This window comes from Podarcis gaigeae (genome assembly GCF_964106915.1).
Source record: "Podarcis gaigeae genome assembly, chromosome: 2".
Classification (NCBI taxonomy): domain Eukaryota; kingdom Metazoa; phylum Chordata; class Lepidosauria; order Squamata; family Lacertidae; genus Podarcis; species Podarcis gaigeae.
In genome coordinates, this window is record NC_139679.1 from 118,602,180 (window position 1) to 118,618,608 (window position 16,429).

Below are 16,429 nucleotides of genomic sequence, written 5' to 3' on the forward strand. Positions count from 1 at the left end.
AACTTAAACAATTTCATCAATCGATCGATCGATCAACCGGCAAACTCATTTGACTGATCGACTAAAGGTTGTGAATCCCATTCCTCACAGGTGGGGAACCTGTGGCCCTCCGGTAGTTACTGGACTCCAACTTCAACCATCCCTGACCATTGGGCAACGCTGCCTGTGGCTGCTAGGGGCCCAGCCACCTCTGGAGGCCCACAGGTTTCCTTGTCCGTCCAATATACCCTCTTCTCTTCAAGAAAGCCCTGTTAAAACTTTTCCGCAGAGGCATGTGGAGGGTATCTGAAATATATTCGGAGTCGAGAGTGGATTTCATGCTCTTTATTCAGCTCATAGTGGTGAGGAGGAATGGAATTCCCCCAGAATGTCTGCTTTATATACATTATTTACACAATGGGCCCCACGTGATTGGCTAATTCCGAGATTCACCTGTAGGCCAATCAGGTTGCGGAGAGTGGCAGCTGCCTCGGATGTAGAAGCAGGATTTCTGATAAAAATAATTTTATTAGGAATGGATAATGCTCACAGTGCTGTTTGTTTTTTTAAAAAAACAAGCACAAAAACACAGTCCCCTGCCGCTAGGAACTTGCAGTGTGAATTTCAGGGAAGAGCTTTGCTTCATTTCAGGAAGGGATGAGGACAGCAGCCGCACACACGTCCTGCTTTCATAGCACAAGCCTTCCCCACAAAAAATCCTGGGAGTTGTAGTTTAAAGGTAAAGGTAAAGGTACCCCTGCCCGTACGGGCCAGTCTTGACAGACTCTGGGGTTGTGCGCCCATCTCACTCAAGAGGCCAGGGGCCAGCGCTGTCCGGAGACACTTCCGGGTCACGTGGCCAGCGTGACATCGCTGCTCTGGCGAGCCAGAGCCGCACACGGAAACGCCGTTTACCTTCCTGCTGGTAAGCGGTCCCTATTTATCTACTTGCACCCGGAGGTGCTTTCGAACTGCTAGGTTGGCAGGCGCTGGGACCGAGCAGCGGGAGCGCACCCCGCCGCAGGGATTCGAACCGCCAACCTTTTGATCGGCAAGTCCTAGGCGCTGAGGCTTTAACCCACAGCGCCACCTGCGTCCCGAGTTGTAGTTTGCAGAACTACAATTCCCAGCACCCTCAATAAACTACAAAGCCTAGGATAGGCGGGGGGGGGGGGAGAAGGATATGCTTTAAATGTATGTTGCATACACAAGGAAAATATGAGTTTTGAGAAGTGGGGAGAGATGGAGAGAGATTGGTCATCCCCTGGTCACTAGAGTGGGGGGGGAAATATCCTTGGCGGCTCATGCAACCCACTATTCTGAATAATGTTTTTATAGGGTAGGGGGCAGTGGTGATGCCTTTGAGACTTTCAGATCTTTTGCGTTTGTGATGGCTTCTTTGGAGGAAGGAAACTGAATCAATAGTAACAAATTAATTCCGAAGGGAGGCTCCAGCTTCAAATTGCTGGACTAAAACTTATCAGGAAGTCTCGTTTTATTCATTTGCAAATGAAGAGAGACAATGGTTGCTTGCAGGCGTTAACCAAGAAAGCAAAAGACCAGGGTGATTGCATTATCACCATTTACCAACACTGAATGGGGCACTTGGGCTTGTTCTGCATAGGATTCAACTTTTATCTGAATTGTCATTTCCTTGCAATCTGTCTGCACCTTTCAGAACTTAAGGTATTTCCCTCTGCACGCCACTTAGTGATGCAATTACAAATTTGCTGCAATGTAGTCCTACGCGTATTTTACTCAGAAGTAAATCCCCAAGGTGTCACAAAACACAGCTTTGTGAAAAGAGAATAGTAAGGTCTGTAAAATCTGAGCATTGTTAACTAGAATGTTGCGAACCTACAAAGACAGGATAAGCAAACAGTATTGGAGTAAATATGATTTAAAATTATGATTAATGATTTATATGGATCAAGAAAGGAAGATTAATTGTATTTGATTAATTGGGAAAATAGTCAGGTAAATGTCTAAACAGGAACTGCACATGCAGACGATGGAAACAGGAATGGATGGTAAAGTAATTTTTAAATTGGTGTTAAATTCTAATTAAATTGTTAATTTAAAATTTGGAAAACTAAAAAAATTTGATTGGTTAAAAAAAGAGAAGTAGATCCATAAGAAATATTTGTTATATGTTTGCAGCACTATCTGTTGACGTTGCCTGTTAAAAGTTGCCAGTCCATGTTCTGCAAAATTTTGGCGCATGTCACACCACATGCCCCTGAGCATGGACAGAGTGCCACCCCATACCCCACTGTTGAGGAGATCTAGATGGATCAATGGCCTGGCTCAGGTACAAGGCCGCTTCTTATTATTCTCTCACCATTTGGCTTGCAAAAGTAGGTAGGCAAAAAATCAAGAGAAATGTTCAGCGGCAACTCGCCAAGTTAAGCCCCAGTGGAATCTGGGAAGCACAAACAACCCTCCTATGCTGTACACTAAACGCCAGGTTCTTTTTTTGGGGGGGAATGGGGGGGTATATTGCCTCTGAACCTGGATATTCCATTTTTTTTAGAAAAGGAACCTATCATGTTCAGCAGGATCTGCAACGAAGTGTGGCAGTATGGAATACTGGCTGCTGTTCAGATTTCTAACCACTCCACTTTAACATTCCCTCTAGTTCTTAACCTCAACAGGTGAGTACCAATCATTATTTAGCCAAAATGGAAATACAGTGGTACCTCAGGTTAAGTACTTGATTCATTCTGGAGGTCCGTTCTTAACCTGAAACTGTTAACCTGAAGCACCACTTTAGCTAATGGGGCCTCCCGCTGCCCCTGCACGATTTCTGTTCTCATCCTAAAGCAAAGTTCTTAACCTGAAGCACTATTTCTGGGTTAGCGGAGTCTGTAACCTGAAGCATATGTAACCTGAGGTACCACTGTATACATGAATAGGCCTGGAGAAACTCTCAAGTTTTGCCGAAGTGTCTAAAAGGTTATTGGCAAGAAGAGCCCTTAACTAGTGGGCGAGGGAAACAGCCCACAGTGGACAGTTGTGTTCAGTGGTGACAGAATACAAACTACTTGCTTGTTGGGGGGGGGGGAGAAGAGATGGAATGGAGTATTCTGGTATAGGGCAAGGCTGGCTGGCAAGCACCCTATTGTCAAGAACAACACACAGGATCCATTGAGCAACTACCCAATTTTTAATAGCTCCAAACATAACAAGCTCCAAACTTGTCACAAAAGACTTTTTTTTAATTTAAGATTACAAAAAACTTGAGAAAATGAACTTTATAAATAAAACCTCAACATGTTTTGACAGGAGTATAAAAGCGTGGGCATTCAGAACTGTAGACACTCAACAAGGGAACCAAAAAAAATTTAAACGGTTTCATTGGTTTGCGACTGGTACCTGCAACGGGTACCTGCTGTTCGGGTAATTTCTAGTCATTTCTAGGATGCTTGGGGGGAAAGCTAGGCTACTACTGAACATTTAAACAGATGGGCACAATAGTGGTAGACTAATGAGAGAACGAGAACAATACATTAGGATCATCTTCTGGGACAGATATTATCTGGATTCACACATCAATAGCCAAACCATAGTTTACTGTTATGTTCAAATCAGGCAGATGGTAGCATACTGAGAAGGGGGAACTTGCTGGCCTCTCGATGCTGTCAGACAACCAATCTCCATCCTTTGGCCATGGTGGCTGAGGAAGATTGGAATTAGGAGTCTTGAGGGCTGAAACTTCCCCACCCCTGGCTCCTGCAAACCATTGTTTGCCCAGTTCGAAATGTGTGTCACCCCAAGTTACCGTCACTGTGGCTGAACTCTATGTTGCCCATTAGATGAAAAACAGCACTTGCGTATGGGGGCATATGTGTGTTAAATAAGTCTGGGACCAAACCATCTTTCTAGGGGTTCAAGAGAATGTAAATATAGTTATTAAATTTGGGGAACTAAGGCATGGCTTAGCCATACAGCAGAATGAAGTGGTATAGTCCTGGAGGTAGTGGAATGGGCTGTACCATTCTGGAACCCAGGCGGGATCCCACATTTAATTTTAATGGTGCCTGGACCAGGGGAAGAGCTCAAGTACAAAAACTGATCCGAAATAGAATGTCTTCCCCATGACAAGGGGTGTTTTTCTAATTTTTCCTCATTGAGGTTTGTTTAACATGGCAGAGCTTTCGAAAATGGTACCCCCTACCAACATCCTAAAAGAGTACAGTCCACATTCAGCCCCCAGCCCCCTCAGGATGCTTCCCTCTAATTCTCTCCCCACAACCTAATCGGTGGAGTAGGCTTTTCTCCAACTGATGCTATTGAGAAGAACCCGCCAATTTTTTTTTCCTTCAGAAAGGCAGATTCACAGAAACACCAGAATGCAGATAATTAAAACACACATGTAACATGAACAGTAGAATTAACTCTTGCTTGCAAAAAGCTCAACATGCCCCATAACACCCCACTACCAACGACAAATTCAAAACTGCTTCTTCTACTTGATCTTCCCTTCTAACACACTCCACTCCTTTAATACATTCAAGGGGCTTAAAGCCATGTAAAAAAGACCCTGATATATTGCCTAAGCTTGGTCACTAATTCAGAACAGGATACTGCAACATACAACTTTTTTGGGGGGGGGTGCTTTATTTTGGGATAGCTTCACCACGAGGAAGAAATAACAAGAGGGGCGGGACATCCTGCCAAGCGATGCAGGATGTTTACATGTAGAAGAAACACATGCTTTAAGAGGAATTTCGAAAAGAACTCATTTTGGCTGGATGGTGGCTGGATTTTTTTGGGGGGGGGTGGCCCCACACGACGGGTTGGATCACCCCTGATCCATTTGGGCACGGCTGCCTCCTCCACATAGGCTGCCGAAACCAAGAGATGCACTCAGGTGGCCAGAAAAACGAACACACATTGTTGGCAAGAAGAGGAAGGAGCTGGAACGAGACTGCAGGTCCTGTCTGAGGCAGACTTTGGAAGCTGGGATGTTCTGGACCACAAATCCCACCAGGAATTGTGGTCCAGAACATCTGGAGAGCGCCAGGGTTGGCAACGAGAAGCCCCCTTCTCCAGTTCTGCCCCAGAGAGATTTAACCCAGCAACGATATCCGCTCCCACCCCTGTTCCTAAAATCCCGCTAATTCCCTCCCGCCAAGTCGCAGGCCGCTCACAGCTTCCCCTTGCTCTTGGTGTGGATCAGCTCGTGCTTCTCTCGCTGCCACTTGCGGTCGAAGCCCTCCCCACAGAAGGGGCACTCGTGGGGCTTCTTCCCGGTGTGCTGGCACTCATGCCGGACCAGATCCGAGCGCCAGCAGAAGCCCTTGCTGCAGAAGCAGCACTCGTAGCGCTTCTCCCCGGTGTGGAGCATACGGTGGCGGTTGAAGGTCGCCAAGCCGTTGAAGCCCCGGCCGCACTCGGGGCACATCTTGATCTGGCTCTTGGGGGTGGCGTCTGGAGGGGGGGAGGGCTTCTTGAGCTTCGGCTTGACATCCCGAGGAGGAGGAGATGGAGGAGATGGAGGAGGCGGCGGCGGCGAGGGAGGCGTCTCAGCCAGGTTCGGCAACTGGGCTCGCTTCAGCCTATCCGAGCGGCGCTGCTCCTGGGTGCCTCCGGCCTGCTTCCAGCGGGACGGCAGGACTGCGTTTGCTCTTCCGGGAAACCGGGCTCGCAGCTTCACTTCCCCGTAGCGGCCCCACTGGAAGGTCTTCTTCTTCCTTGCCACGCCAGCCTGCCCGTAACCTACCAGAAAGACAAAGTGTAGTATCATAGAGTTGTGGAGAGTCACCTAGTCTTACCCCTGCAATGCAGGAACCTCAGCAAGCAATAAAGAAATAAAAACAATTTATTCCTTATACCAAGCATCCCCAAACATGTCCCTCCAGTTCTTTTGGGACTACAATTCCCATCATCCCTGAATACTGGTCCTGTTAGCTAGGGATGATGGGAGTTGTAGTCCCAAAACCTCTGGAGGGCTGAGTTTGGGGGTGCCTGACTTATACCCTACCCATCTGACTGGATTTCCCCAGCCACTCTGGGCGGCTCCCAACAAAATATTAAAAACACAATTAAACATTAAAAACTTCCCTAAGCATGGCTGCCTTCAGATGTCTTCTAAAAGTCAGATAGTTGTTTATTTCCTTGACACCTGATGGGGTGTTCCACAGGGTGGGTGCCACTACTGAGAAGGCCCTCTGCCTGGTTCCCTGAAACCTCACTTCTTGCAGGGAAGAAACCGCCAGAAGGCCCTCGGAGCTGGACCTCAGTGTCCGGGCTGAGCGATGGGGCTGGAGACGCTCCTTCAGGTATATTGGGCTGAGGCCATTTAGGGCTTTAACGGTCAGCACCAACACTTTGAATTGTGCTCGGAAACGTACTGGGAGCCAATGTAGGTCTTTCAAGACCGGTGTTATATGGTCTCAGAGGCCACTCCCAGTCACCAGTTTAGCTGCCGCATTCTGGATTAATGGTAGTTTCCGGGTCACCAGACCTGCGTAGAGCACATTGCAGCATCCATAACAGATGGCCACCCAACCTCTGCTTAAAAACCTCCAAGGAAGAAGAGGCCACAACCTCCTGAGGGAGACCGTTCCACTGTCAAATTGCTCTTCCTGTCAAAAAGTTTTTCTGTATGTTTAGGACCTTCCTTTAGGTAGTAATGGGGAGCCCTTTTTAGCCCCGGGGGCCGCACTGCCTTCTGGGCAACCATTCGAGGGCCAAATATAAGTAGTGGTTAGGGCTGGAGCCAAAAGAGATTTATTTAGAGCATTTTTAACCCACTCAGAAATACTCCTTGCATACAACCTTGCAAGCCTTGCATACAACCAATTGTGACATGAGCATCCCTGCCCACAAGTATACAATCTGAAATGACAGGGCACAAAAGGAAAAAAGGGATGAGGGGAGAAGAGGGGGGGAAACTAAACACAAGCACCAATAAACAGTAGTTTTTATAAAGATCAGGTGGTTGTCTCTAGCTCATTTCCTGTCAAAAATGTTATGTGTTAACTACACACAACAATCAATGCACTCCTCTTTCTCTGAAACAGAAAATCTTAACACAAGCCGGTTGCAACATAAGCCTTACAGCTGGTTGATAGAATATAAAATTTTGTTTGTGTGTGGATGTTTCCTCTATCCTTTTTTTATTTTGCTCTCTATTGGCTTCGTTTGGCTTTTATTGTAGCGTATGTTGAAAACCTTGAATAAAATTGATTAAAACAACAACAACAACAACAACACTGCTCCACACTGGATCTCTTTGGAGCCAGGGACACCCCCTCTTCCCACCACTAATTCTAGGCAAAACTAAGACCCCTGTTTACCTGTGTAAGTCTTGCGTGATGATGAACTGGGCTCCTCTGCGACCTCCCTCGTAGCCCAAGTTTCCAGCGGCACCGTTTCCAGCGGAACTTCCTGCTTCTTGCGAAGATCTGCAGCCTCTTCCTGCTCCTGGGAAAAAATAAAGAGCAGAAAAAGGGAGACCACTGAGGAGTGGAAGAAAAGGAACAGAAGGCAAAGTGCTCAGGTCACCAGTGTGGTGCAATGGTTAGAGCGCTGGATTATGACCTGAGAGATCAGGGTTCGAATCCCCACTCGGCCATGAAACACACCAGGCGACCTTGGGCCCAGTCACCATTCTCTCTAGCCTGAGCTACCTCACAGGGCTGTTGTCAGGGGAAAGAGGAGAAACATGTAATAATAATAAACTAGAAGCAGCTCTTTAGTTAAGGCACTGAATGTATTCAAGTTTGGCTTCTTGTTTCTGGTGCTCCTTGAATGGAGTTTCTCCCAACACTGCGTAAGAGAGACAGATGGAGATAATGATGGGGGAATTTCATTATCTGTTTTCCTCTTCGGTTGGAAGAGGGACCAAGCTCTCACCCGCAATTTGCCTGGCGGTCTGGCACTTGCTTCCCACTGGAATGGCACTGGGTGCATGGAGTACTCTGGCTGCCACGAAACCCCCTCCCCCATCCCGTTCCTGGAAGCACAGGTTATCCTGTAAATTGGGCTTTAATTGGAGCAAACTACAGGCCAGAGACAATGAGATAAGAAACTGAAAACAACCCAGCTACAAAGATGTAAAAGGTTTGGACTGAGAGCGGATTTCTGAGAGCAAAGGGCCTTCTTAGTAGTGGCACCTGCCCTGTGGAACTCCCTCCCAGCAGATGTCAAGGCAATAAACACCTATTTTACTTTTAAAAGGCAACTGAAGGCAGCCCTGTTTAGGGAAGTTTTTAATGTCAGATGCTGTATTGTTTTTAATATTTGGTTGGAAGCCGCCCAGAGTGGCTGGGGAAACCCGGCCAGATGAGCAGGGTATAAATAATAAATTATTATTATTATTATTATTATTATTATTATTATTATTATTATTATTATTATTGTTGTTGTTGTTGTTGTTGTTGTTGTCGTTGTTACTATTATTATTATTATTATTATTTTTTTTTTTACTGGGCCCCAGAGGCTCACTCAGCTTGAACTAGAAACTGGGGGTTGGACAAAAACAATCCTGCATTGCACAGGGTTCAGTGAGATGATCCTAGTGTGTCCTTCTATTTCGCCAAAAAAAAGAAAAAGCGAAGTTGAAGCCATTGGGCTTTGGTCGCTTGCACTGCTGGGATGTTTGGCTTTTGCAACCATTTGCTGGCTAGGAGCTGTTTGCAAGCCTGGGGGGGGGGGGGGAAGGAATGCAACCTTCTTACCGGTTCTTCCCCCCTTTCGGCCGCTTGCAACCTCCTCAGGAAATCTTCTGCCAGAGCGACGGCCTGCAGGCAGCTCTCCGGCACACGCTCCTTGACCCAGTGGTACATTTCCTTCGGCAGGACGTTGAGGAACTGCTCCAGGAGCAAAGCCTCCAAGATCTGCTCCTTGCTGCTCCTCTCCGTGTTCAGCCATTGTTGGCACAGCTCCTGGAGCCGTGCAAGGACTTCCCGGGGTCCGTTGGCCTCCTGGTAGCAGAAGCGGCGGAACTCCTGGTGCTTCTTCTCGCGCGCCAGGGCCTCGCGCCTCAAGATGGCCGCCTTGACCTTCTGGAAGTCTCCGCGGTCCTGGGCGTCCAGGCTGATGAAGGCCTTCTCCGCTTCCTCGCCCAGGGCCGGCAGCAGCCGGGTCACCCACTCCCTCCTGGGCCAGTGGCAGGCCACGGCCACCTGCTCAAAGGAGGCCAGGAAGGCCCGGGTGTCGGCCCGTGGGGCCAGCTCCTCCGGGGTCTGCTCCTCCCAGACGGAACCTTCCAGAAACTCCTGGAACTCGGTCTCCCACTGATAGTGACCGCTGCTCCCTACTCTCGGCTGGCTCTCTTGGCGTACCGCGTATCCCCCGGCGTTTGCCGAACGGCTTGCCGAGGGGCTTTCGGGGGTTCCTGCCTCACTGGCCCCCGATTTGAGACCTTTGGGGTCTTCCCGGAGCCGGGTGCGCTCAGCTTCGGCCCTCCAGCGGCGTGTGGCGGCCATTTTAGTTCTGCCGGCTGGAAGTTCTGAAGCTTGCAGCAAACGAATGGCAAAAAGTGGCAACTTCTATGCAGCTGCTCCCGACTCCCTGGGCAAGACTTGAAAAGCCGTGCAAGGGTTTCGCGGCCTGCAATTTTGTCGCCGAAGAACCGGGACAGCTTGCAAGCAACTTATTTTTGTTTTGTTTTCAAAGACTTCTTTCCTGAAAGAGAACGCAAAACAGGGATGTCAGAAGGAACAGAAACCCACATGCCAACAGGCACTTCCCAGGTCTTCTGAGCGCTAGGAAATTTCACACTGCACCTTGCTGACAGACCTGGAAAAGGCAAAACTTGCAAGAGAGAGAGAGAGAGGCTCCTCTCACTCTCTTTGCAAAGTCTTTTGCTACGCTTTTGCTGCTAAACCTCACACTGGGCTGGACCAGGAGATGCACAGCATTCATGCTAAATTGCTACAAATTAAAAACTTCTGCAGGGAATACAAGAAGCTATCTTACTTACTCCTTTGCCCTTCCATGAAGGTTTTAAAGCGGAGGTTGGAGGGCCATCTGCCATGGATGCCTTAGCTGAGATTCCTGCATGCAGGGGGGTTGGACTAGATGACCCTCGGGTCCCTTCCAGCTGCTCTACAATTTTATGACCTAGGTAATGGAAAGGGCTGTAACCTCAATGGTAGAGCATCTGCTTTGCGTCCTGCAGTTCCCAGGTTCAATTCCAGGATGGGCTAGGAAAAGTCCCTGCCTAAAGTGCTGCCAACCAGGGTAGACAGAACAGAACTAGACTGACTAAAGCTGATTTGGGATAAGGCAGCTTCTGGAGACAGGACTGAGCTCAGCGACAGAACAGCTGCTCCGCGGGCCTAAGATCCCAGGTTCAATCCTGGCATTGAGGGCTGGGAATTCCCCCTGCTTGACACCCTGTGGGACACTTCCAGTCAGCATAGGCCAGTGCTTCCCAACTGTCTCCGGACTACAGTTCCCATCATCCATTACTAGGGATGATAGGAATTGTAGTCCAAATAAAAACACACAGCAGGAGACCAAAGTTTGGGAAACCCTGGTGTAGACAAGAATGTGGTGGACAAAGTTCTGTCTCAGTATGAGGCAACTTCCTATATTGCTCAGCCTAGGGACCAAATGTGGCCCTCCAAGCCCCTCTACACGGCCCTTGGGAAACTCTCCCCAAGCCTGCATACCCTCCAACATTTCTCTGATGCAAACAGGGACCCTTTTAAAGCATCTTTGCTGAAATTAACCTGCTATACTGAGGGGGAAAACTGACACACCAGCGACTTTGTCAGCTGTGGCCCCTAGCTCCATCTATGTGGCCCCCAGAAGGTCGCATCGTGCAGAGGTGTTCCCACTCCTTGCCTCTAGACCTTGCTTCCAAATCCCCTTCCCAAGATTCCTCCTGCTAAACCTGGTTTTAAAACTTCCACATTAAAACAGATCCACCATCGAGCCTCAAACATTTAGGCCCCATTTGCACTACACTGGGGGGGGGGGCAATTTGAATGAAATATTGGGAGGCCGGTTAAGGCTCACCCCACATAATCAATCACATGACATGGTGCACACACACCATTCGAATGGCAATGCCCATCAACTTTTTGGGGGGGAGGCTGGTCCCCTCAAATATTCAATTGTGGGGAGCCCGGAGCCCCCAAAGCCCCTGGGAGTTTGCTCCTAGGCACTGTGCATTCAAAGCAGCCATCATTCCACTTTAAACAGCCCGACATAACTCTGGGAGTTGTAGTATGTGAAGGGTGCAGAGAGATGTCAGGAGACATCTCAATTTCCCTCAAGTTCCCCTCAATTTCCAGAGTTCTCTGGGAAGAGGGATTCGTTGTTAAACCACTGTGGGAACTGTAGTTCTCCAAAAGGAATGGGTGCGTGTGTCTCCTAGCAGCTCTCAGCACTCTTACCAAACTACATTTCTCCAGGATTTTTTTTTTTGGGGGGGGGGGGGAGAGGGAACTATGAGTGTTTAAAGTGGTATGATACTGCTTTAAATGTGTAGGGCAGAGGACCTAATCCAGGGATTGTGTGTGTGTGTGTGTGTGTGTGTGTGTATACATATATATTTATACACACACACACATATACATATATTCATACTCACACACACACACACACGGTTTTAATATATATATATATAATTAAATTTCCACAAATTCACATAAAATTCGAATACATATTTTTTCTTCTGTTTTATTTACTTCCCATCCCACTTTTCATGGGTCGTCCCCCCCCCCCATCTTTTAAAACCATTAAGGCTAGTGCCTCCCCCATTCTCCAACTTCCTGTGTTGTTTTTAAGACAGATGTTGGCTAGCCAGAGATTGGGAAAAGCTGTTCTGAGCCCTTTCAGGAATGGAAGGTGCCTCCGGGGCAGAGATTGGCAAATCCCATTTTATCACTTTGCTTTAAATAGATTTGGGAGGGCGATCTTTTGTCTCAAGTACACTGCCATTGTCCCCGCCAGGACTGACACAAAGCCAGTCTGAATGCTTTTTCAAGAGGTCTCCTCAGGACAGGTGTTGACATGGAAATGGCTGTAGTAGCACAGGTAAGGAGTTTTTCTAAAAAGGGAAAAAAATCCCTGCTGCCTTTACATCTTACAACTTAACTGATTTTTAAAAATAAATTTGAAGAGTGAAAAGCTTTAAAAAAGCAACAGCGCTGTTCTAATCATACGGTGAGATCTTTCAATGAAGGGTGGTATATATATTTATTACTGCTTGGAGGGTTGGTTTTTTTACAATGATGCAGTGTGCAATTTGTTTACTAAATAAAAAAAACCTATCAGATCCATGTTGCTAAGCACACATTTACCATATAAGCACGGCACTTTTCAAAATACATTACAAAACAACAACAACATCCTATGCCCTTTTAAAAGGTGTTTTTTTGTGGGGGTATTGGGTTGCTGTTTTTATTTTTATTAGGTATTTTCTGGTTTTATATCTTGATTTTATTCTGTGAACCGCCCGGAGACCCCAGGGTATTGGGCGGTATATAAATTCACTCAATCAATAAACAAACGAAACATTTTTGTGACTCATTTTGCCCTGATTTAATATTTGTTTTGTTTTGCACAGCGCCTTGAATTCATTGGAGGAAAGGTGGGACTCAAGTATAATAATAATAAATAAAACAAAAGAGTTGTTACCCCCAGCTCAGCCTAACCTACCAAACAGGGTTGAGGCAAGCCTAGACTGGAGGGAGACCTCCCCTAAACCCCCCCCCCGAATATGTGTGAGCACAAAGTAAGGATATAAACAGTATATAAATGCAATAAATAATTTTTAACCCTGTTTTATTTGCTCTTATGTGTTTTCATATCCCCGCTTTTCCAAGCCGGAATTAAGATTGCCGGAAGAAATATCAACAGCCTCAGATATGCAGATGACACAACCTTGATGGCAGAAAGTGAGGAGGAATTAAGGAACCTTTTAATGAGGGTGAAAGAGGAGAGTGCAAAATATGGTCTGAAGTGCAACATTAAAAAAAAGAAGATAATGGCCACTGGTCCCATCACCTCCTGGCAAATAGATGGGGAAGAAATGGAGGCAGTGAGAGATTTTACTTTCTTGGGCTCCATGATCACTACATATGATGACAGCAGCCACGAAATTAAAAGACGCCTGCTTCTTGGGAGAAAAGCAATGACAAACCTAGACAGCATCTTAAAAAGCAGAGACATCACCTTGCCAACAAAGGTCCGTATAGTTAAAGCTATGGTTTTCCCAGTAGTGATGTATGGAAGTGAGAGCTGGACCATAAAGAAGGCTGATTGCCGAAGAATTGATGCTTTTGAATTCTGGTGCTGGAGGAGACTCTTGAGAGTCCCATGGACTGCAAGAAGATCAAACCTCTCCATACTGAAGGAAATCAGCCCTGAGTGCTCACTGGAAGGACAGATCATGAGGCTGAGGCTCCAAGACTTTGGCCACCTCACGAGAAGAGAAGACTCCCTGGAAAAGACCCTGATGTTGGGAAAGATGGAGGCCACAAGGAGAAGAGGACGAGATGGTTAGACAGTGTTCTCGAAGCTACCAGCGTGAGTTTGACCAAACTGTGGGAGGCGGTGGGAGGTGTGCCTGGCGTGCTCTGGTCCAGGGGGTCATGAAGAGTCAGACGCAACTAAACAACAATTCTCTAGTTGTAGGCCACCTTTCCATAACTAAACCATGCTCAAGGCAGCTTGCAACATGAAAAAAAAATCTACCCAAACATAGCAAAAGTGGTAATAGATAGCAAATAAAAACATCTCAATAGAGTGAAGTCCCAGACTAGGGAGAAAAAGGCTTTTTAATAGGCCTTTTGATATCTTTCCCAGTCAGCATCTGTATTGGAATCATTTGGGAGATGTTTTTGGTTTTTTATTTTAAAGATGTTTTATTACTGGGCTGCTCTGGGAGGAACGGCAAAAGATGAACTTAAATCTTCACCAACTGTACACCAATTAAGAGATTTTTAAAATATTAAGCAGGACACACATATAGGATTTTAACTTAACAAATTTTAATATAGGATCCACTCTATTTTTGCGATTGTAAGCTGTTTTAAATCGTTTTTAATATTGATTTTTAGTTGTAACCCTACCTGGGACTTTACGGTGAAGGTCGGGCAATTATTAATAACGATTCAAGCCATCAAATCATTACTAAATTTACACCCCACTTTTCCATATGGTTTTCACAGCTGCTGTCCAAATCGTTACTTTAAAAAAGCATTCAACTATTAATAGAAAACTTGAAAATATATTTTTTTAAATAAGAAAATGAAAGCAACAGGAATTAAAAATTCAGCTGAAGAGAACAGAGAGGATTGCAGAACTGATGGATAAGAATAAGGATTATCATTTGGGGTCAGACTAAAAGGAGGGGAAACCCAGGGCAGGATTCAGTGACGGTCCTACTCAAGAGTAGACCCATTTGAGTGTATAGCCGTGTTTCATTACTTGTCCACTTAATCACTGATCCTTTGGATAACAGCACAGTTATCAACAAGGGCCATTGCACCATTGGTTTCTCTGTTAATGTTTGTTTTGAAATTCTTCACAGAAATACAAAAAAAACAACCTACCAAAACCTTCCAACCTAGGTCAATTCATTTCAATAGGCCTACTCTTGAGTAGGACTAGCACTGAAAACAACCCGCAGCCATCTCATCCACGAATGCAATCTCTTCTCCGGAGAGAGGAATAAAAGCCAGTGCTGCTCACACCGTGCTGGAAACTGGTAGTTAGAAGGTAGACTGCATCTGGCAATAGAGGCTCTATCTATTCAACCCTTGCCACCATTGCCGCAACACATGCCAACCTGGTTTTACTTGTAAAAGGCACAACTTACAACACCTTTCCCCATCTGGCGACTTCCAGTTGCTTTGGGCTGGAGGAATGCGCCATGGCATAGCGACAGAACAGCTGCTTTGCATGCAGAAGGCCTGCGCAATATTGAGCTACGCATTATTATTATTATTATTATTATTATTATTATTATTATTATTATTATTATTCCTTTATTCCAGTTTAAACTGCCTTTCATTTGGAACCTTGAGCACTAGAAACTTAAAAAGGCAGTCACAGCTCAGTGCTGGTGCGTCTGCTCCGCACGGAAAAGGGTCCCAGCATCTCCAAGCAGGAAACCTTGGAGAGCCGCTGCCAGCCAGTGTAGGCAAAACGGAGCTCAAATGGGCCAATGCGCCGACTCAGCATCTTATGGACTCCATCCAACCCCCATGGCTTGTGTTGACCATCCCCCTCCCCCCAAACCTGGCGTTTGGGCTCAGCCTGCACAGTTAAGCATCAAGGAGAGTTGTAGTTGCAGCAACAACAGCAAAAATCCCCATTTGGAAGGAACCAGGTTGGGGAAGGTTGATCTCAAGGATGGAGCCTGTATATAGAGCTATATAGATATATATATATAGTGGCAGGGCGTTCCAAGGGCCCATCTTCCACCCAGCCCCAGATAATGGGTTCAAACTCACCACCGCTTCCAGCCGCCCTCCAACACCCAGTTTGCTGGAATGAATGGAATAGACTGAGACCAGACAGGGAGGGGCTCCTTCAACAGGTTGGTCCCTCCCACCAACCCCGCCCGCTTTTCACAAACTTTAAAAAAAGACCTGGGGAAATTTTGGGGAAGGGCATCTCCCAGATTTAACCCTTTGTAGGACCTCCCAGAGGAAGGGGGGGGGGAGGCTTAAGGAAAGAGAGAATATTATCTGTTCAACAAGATTTGTATACCGCTTGTTCATAAAACAAAGGATTTACATTCAGCGGTTTACATACAGACAATGTGAAATATTCCTATATATCAAAATTGAAAAGCAGCAGCTTTGATAAATAAAAATGCTCTCCTTCCAGGATCCAAAGATGTGGCTGGAGTTTTTTAAGGAACCAGAGACCTCGGTGTGTGACCTGGCAAAGCTGCTGAAAGGAAATGGGAGCTGGCTCGCATGATAATAGGAGACAAAGTACTGTAAAGGATTTGGGAAATATTCTGAAGACTTTTCCCCCTCTGGCGGGGCTCCTGTGGTTTTAACAGGACAGCATTCAACAGGTTTAATACTCTCCCCCCCCCAACCGCCAATAATTTTTATTTTAACACATTAAAAAAAAAATCACTAGATTTATATCCTGCTTTTCTTCCAAGGGGTTCAAGACTTGTTCCTCTGCTCCCGGCCCTGCTGCCTTAATCCTCACAACAGCCCTGGAAGGTAGACTAGGATGAGAGTGAGTTTCGTGTCAGAGGAAAGATCTGAACCTGGCTCTGGGTGAAAGCTGCCCCTGTTGAATTTCTGCATGTTAAAGGTAAAGGGACCCCTGACCATTAGGTCCAGTTGTGGCCGACTCTGGGGTTGCGGCGCTCATCTCGCTTTATTGGCCGAGGGAGCCGGCGTACAGCTTCTGGGTCATGTGGCCAGCATGACTAAGCCGCTTCTGGCGAACCAGAGCAACACACAGAAACGCCGTTTACCTTCCTGCCAGAGCGGTACCTATTTATCTACTT

General features: G+C 46.6%; 2 protein-coding genes across 4 annotated transcripts in view; one reads left to right on the forward strand and one right to left on the reverse strand.

Annotated features, from left to right (window-relative positions):
• Positions 1-16,429, forward strand: part of LOC310837584 (uncharacterized protein) — a 128,206-nt gene that overhangs the window by 31,696 nt on the left and 80,081 nt on the right. The window lies entirely within an intron of this gene.
• Positions 3,123-15,460, reverse strand: LOC310837685 (uncharacterized protein). 3 transcript variants are annotated; one of them, XM_083724660.1, is made up of 4 exons: positions 15,405-15,460; positions 8,667-9,615; positions 7,284-7,410; positions 3,123-5,700 (listed from the first exon to the last, which is right to left on the reverse strand). In XM_083724660.1, the coding sequence occupies exons 2-4, from the start codon at positions 9,414-9,416 to the stop codon at positions 5,129-5,131; spliced, it is 1,449 nt and encodes a 482-aa protein (XP_083580786.1). In that variant the 5' UTR covers positions 9,417-9,615; positions 15,405-15,460; the 3' UTR covers positions 3,123-5,128. The 3 variants fall into 3 exon arrangements, with proteins under 3 accessions (XP_083580786.1, XP_083580787.1, XP_083580788.1); XM_083724661.1 differs by lacking the exon at positions 15,405-15,460 and adding an exon at positions 9,717-9,863; XM_083724662.1 differs by lacking the exon at positions 15,405-15,460 and adding an exon at positions 9,769-9,838.

Excerpts from the sequence above, each read along its gene's own strand:
- LOC310837685 (XM_083724660.1), bottom strand. The coding sequence starts at position 9,416 with ATGGCCGCCACACGCCGCTGGAGGGCCGAAGCTGAGCGCACCCGGCTC. Across the intron at positions 7,411-8,666 it reads CCGAAAGGGGGGAAGAACCG|GAGCAGGAAGAGGCTGCAGA; the intron begins GTAAGAAGGTTG and ends ATTTTTTCCCAG. Across the intron at positions 5,701-7,283 it reads ATCACGCAAGACTTACACAG|GTTACGGGCAGGCTGGCGTG; the intron begins GTAAACAGGGGT and ends TCTTTCTGGTAG.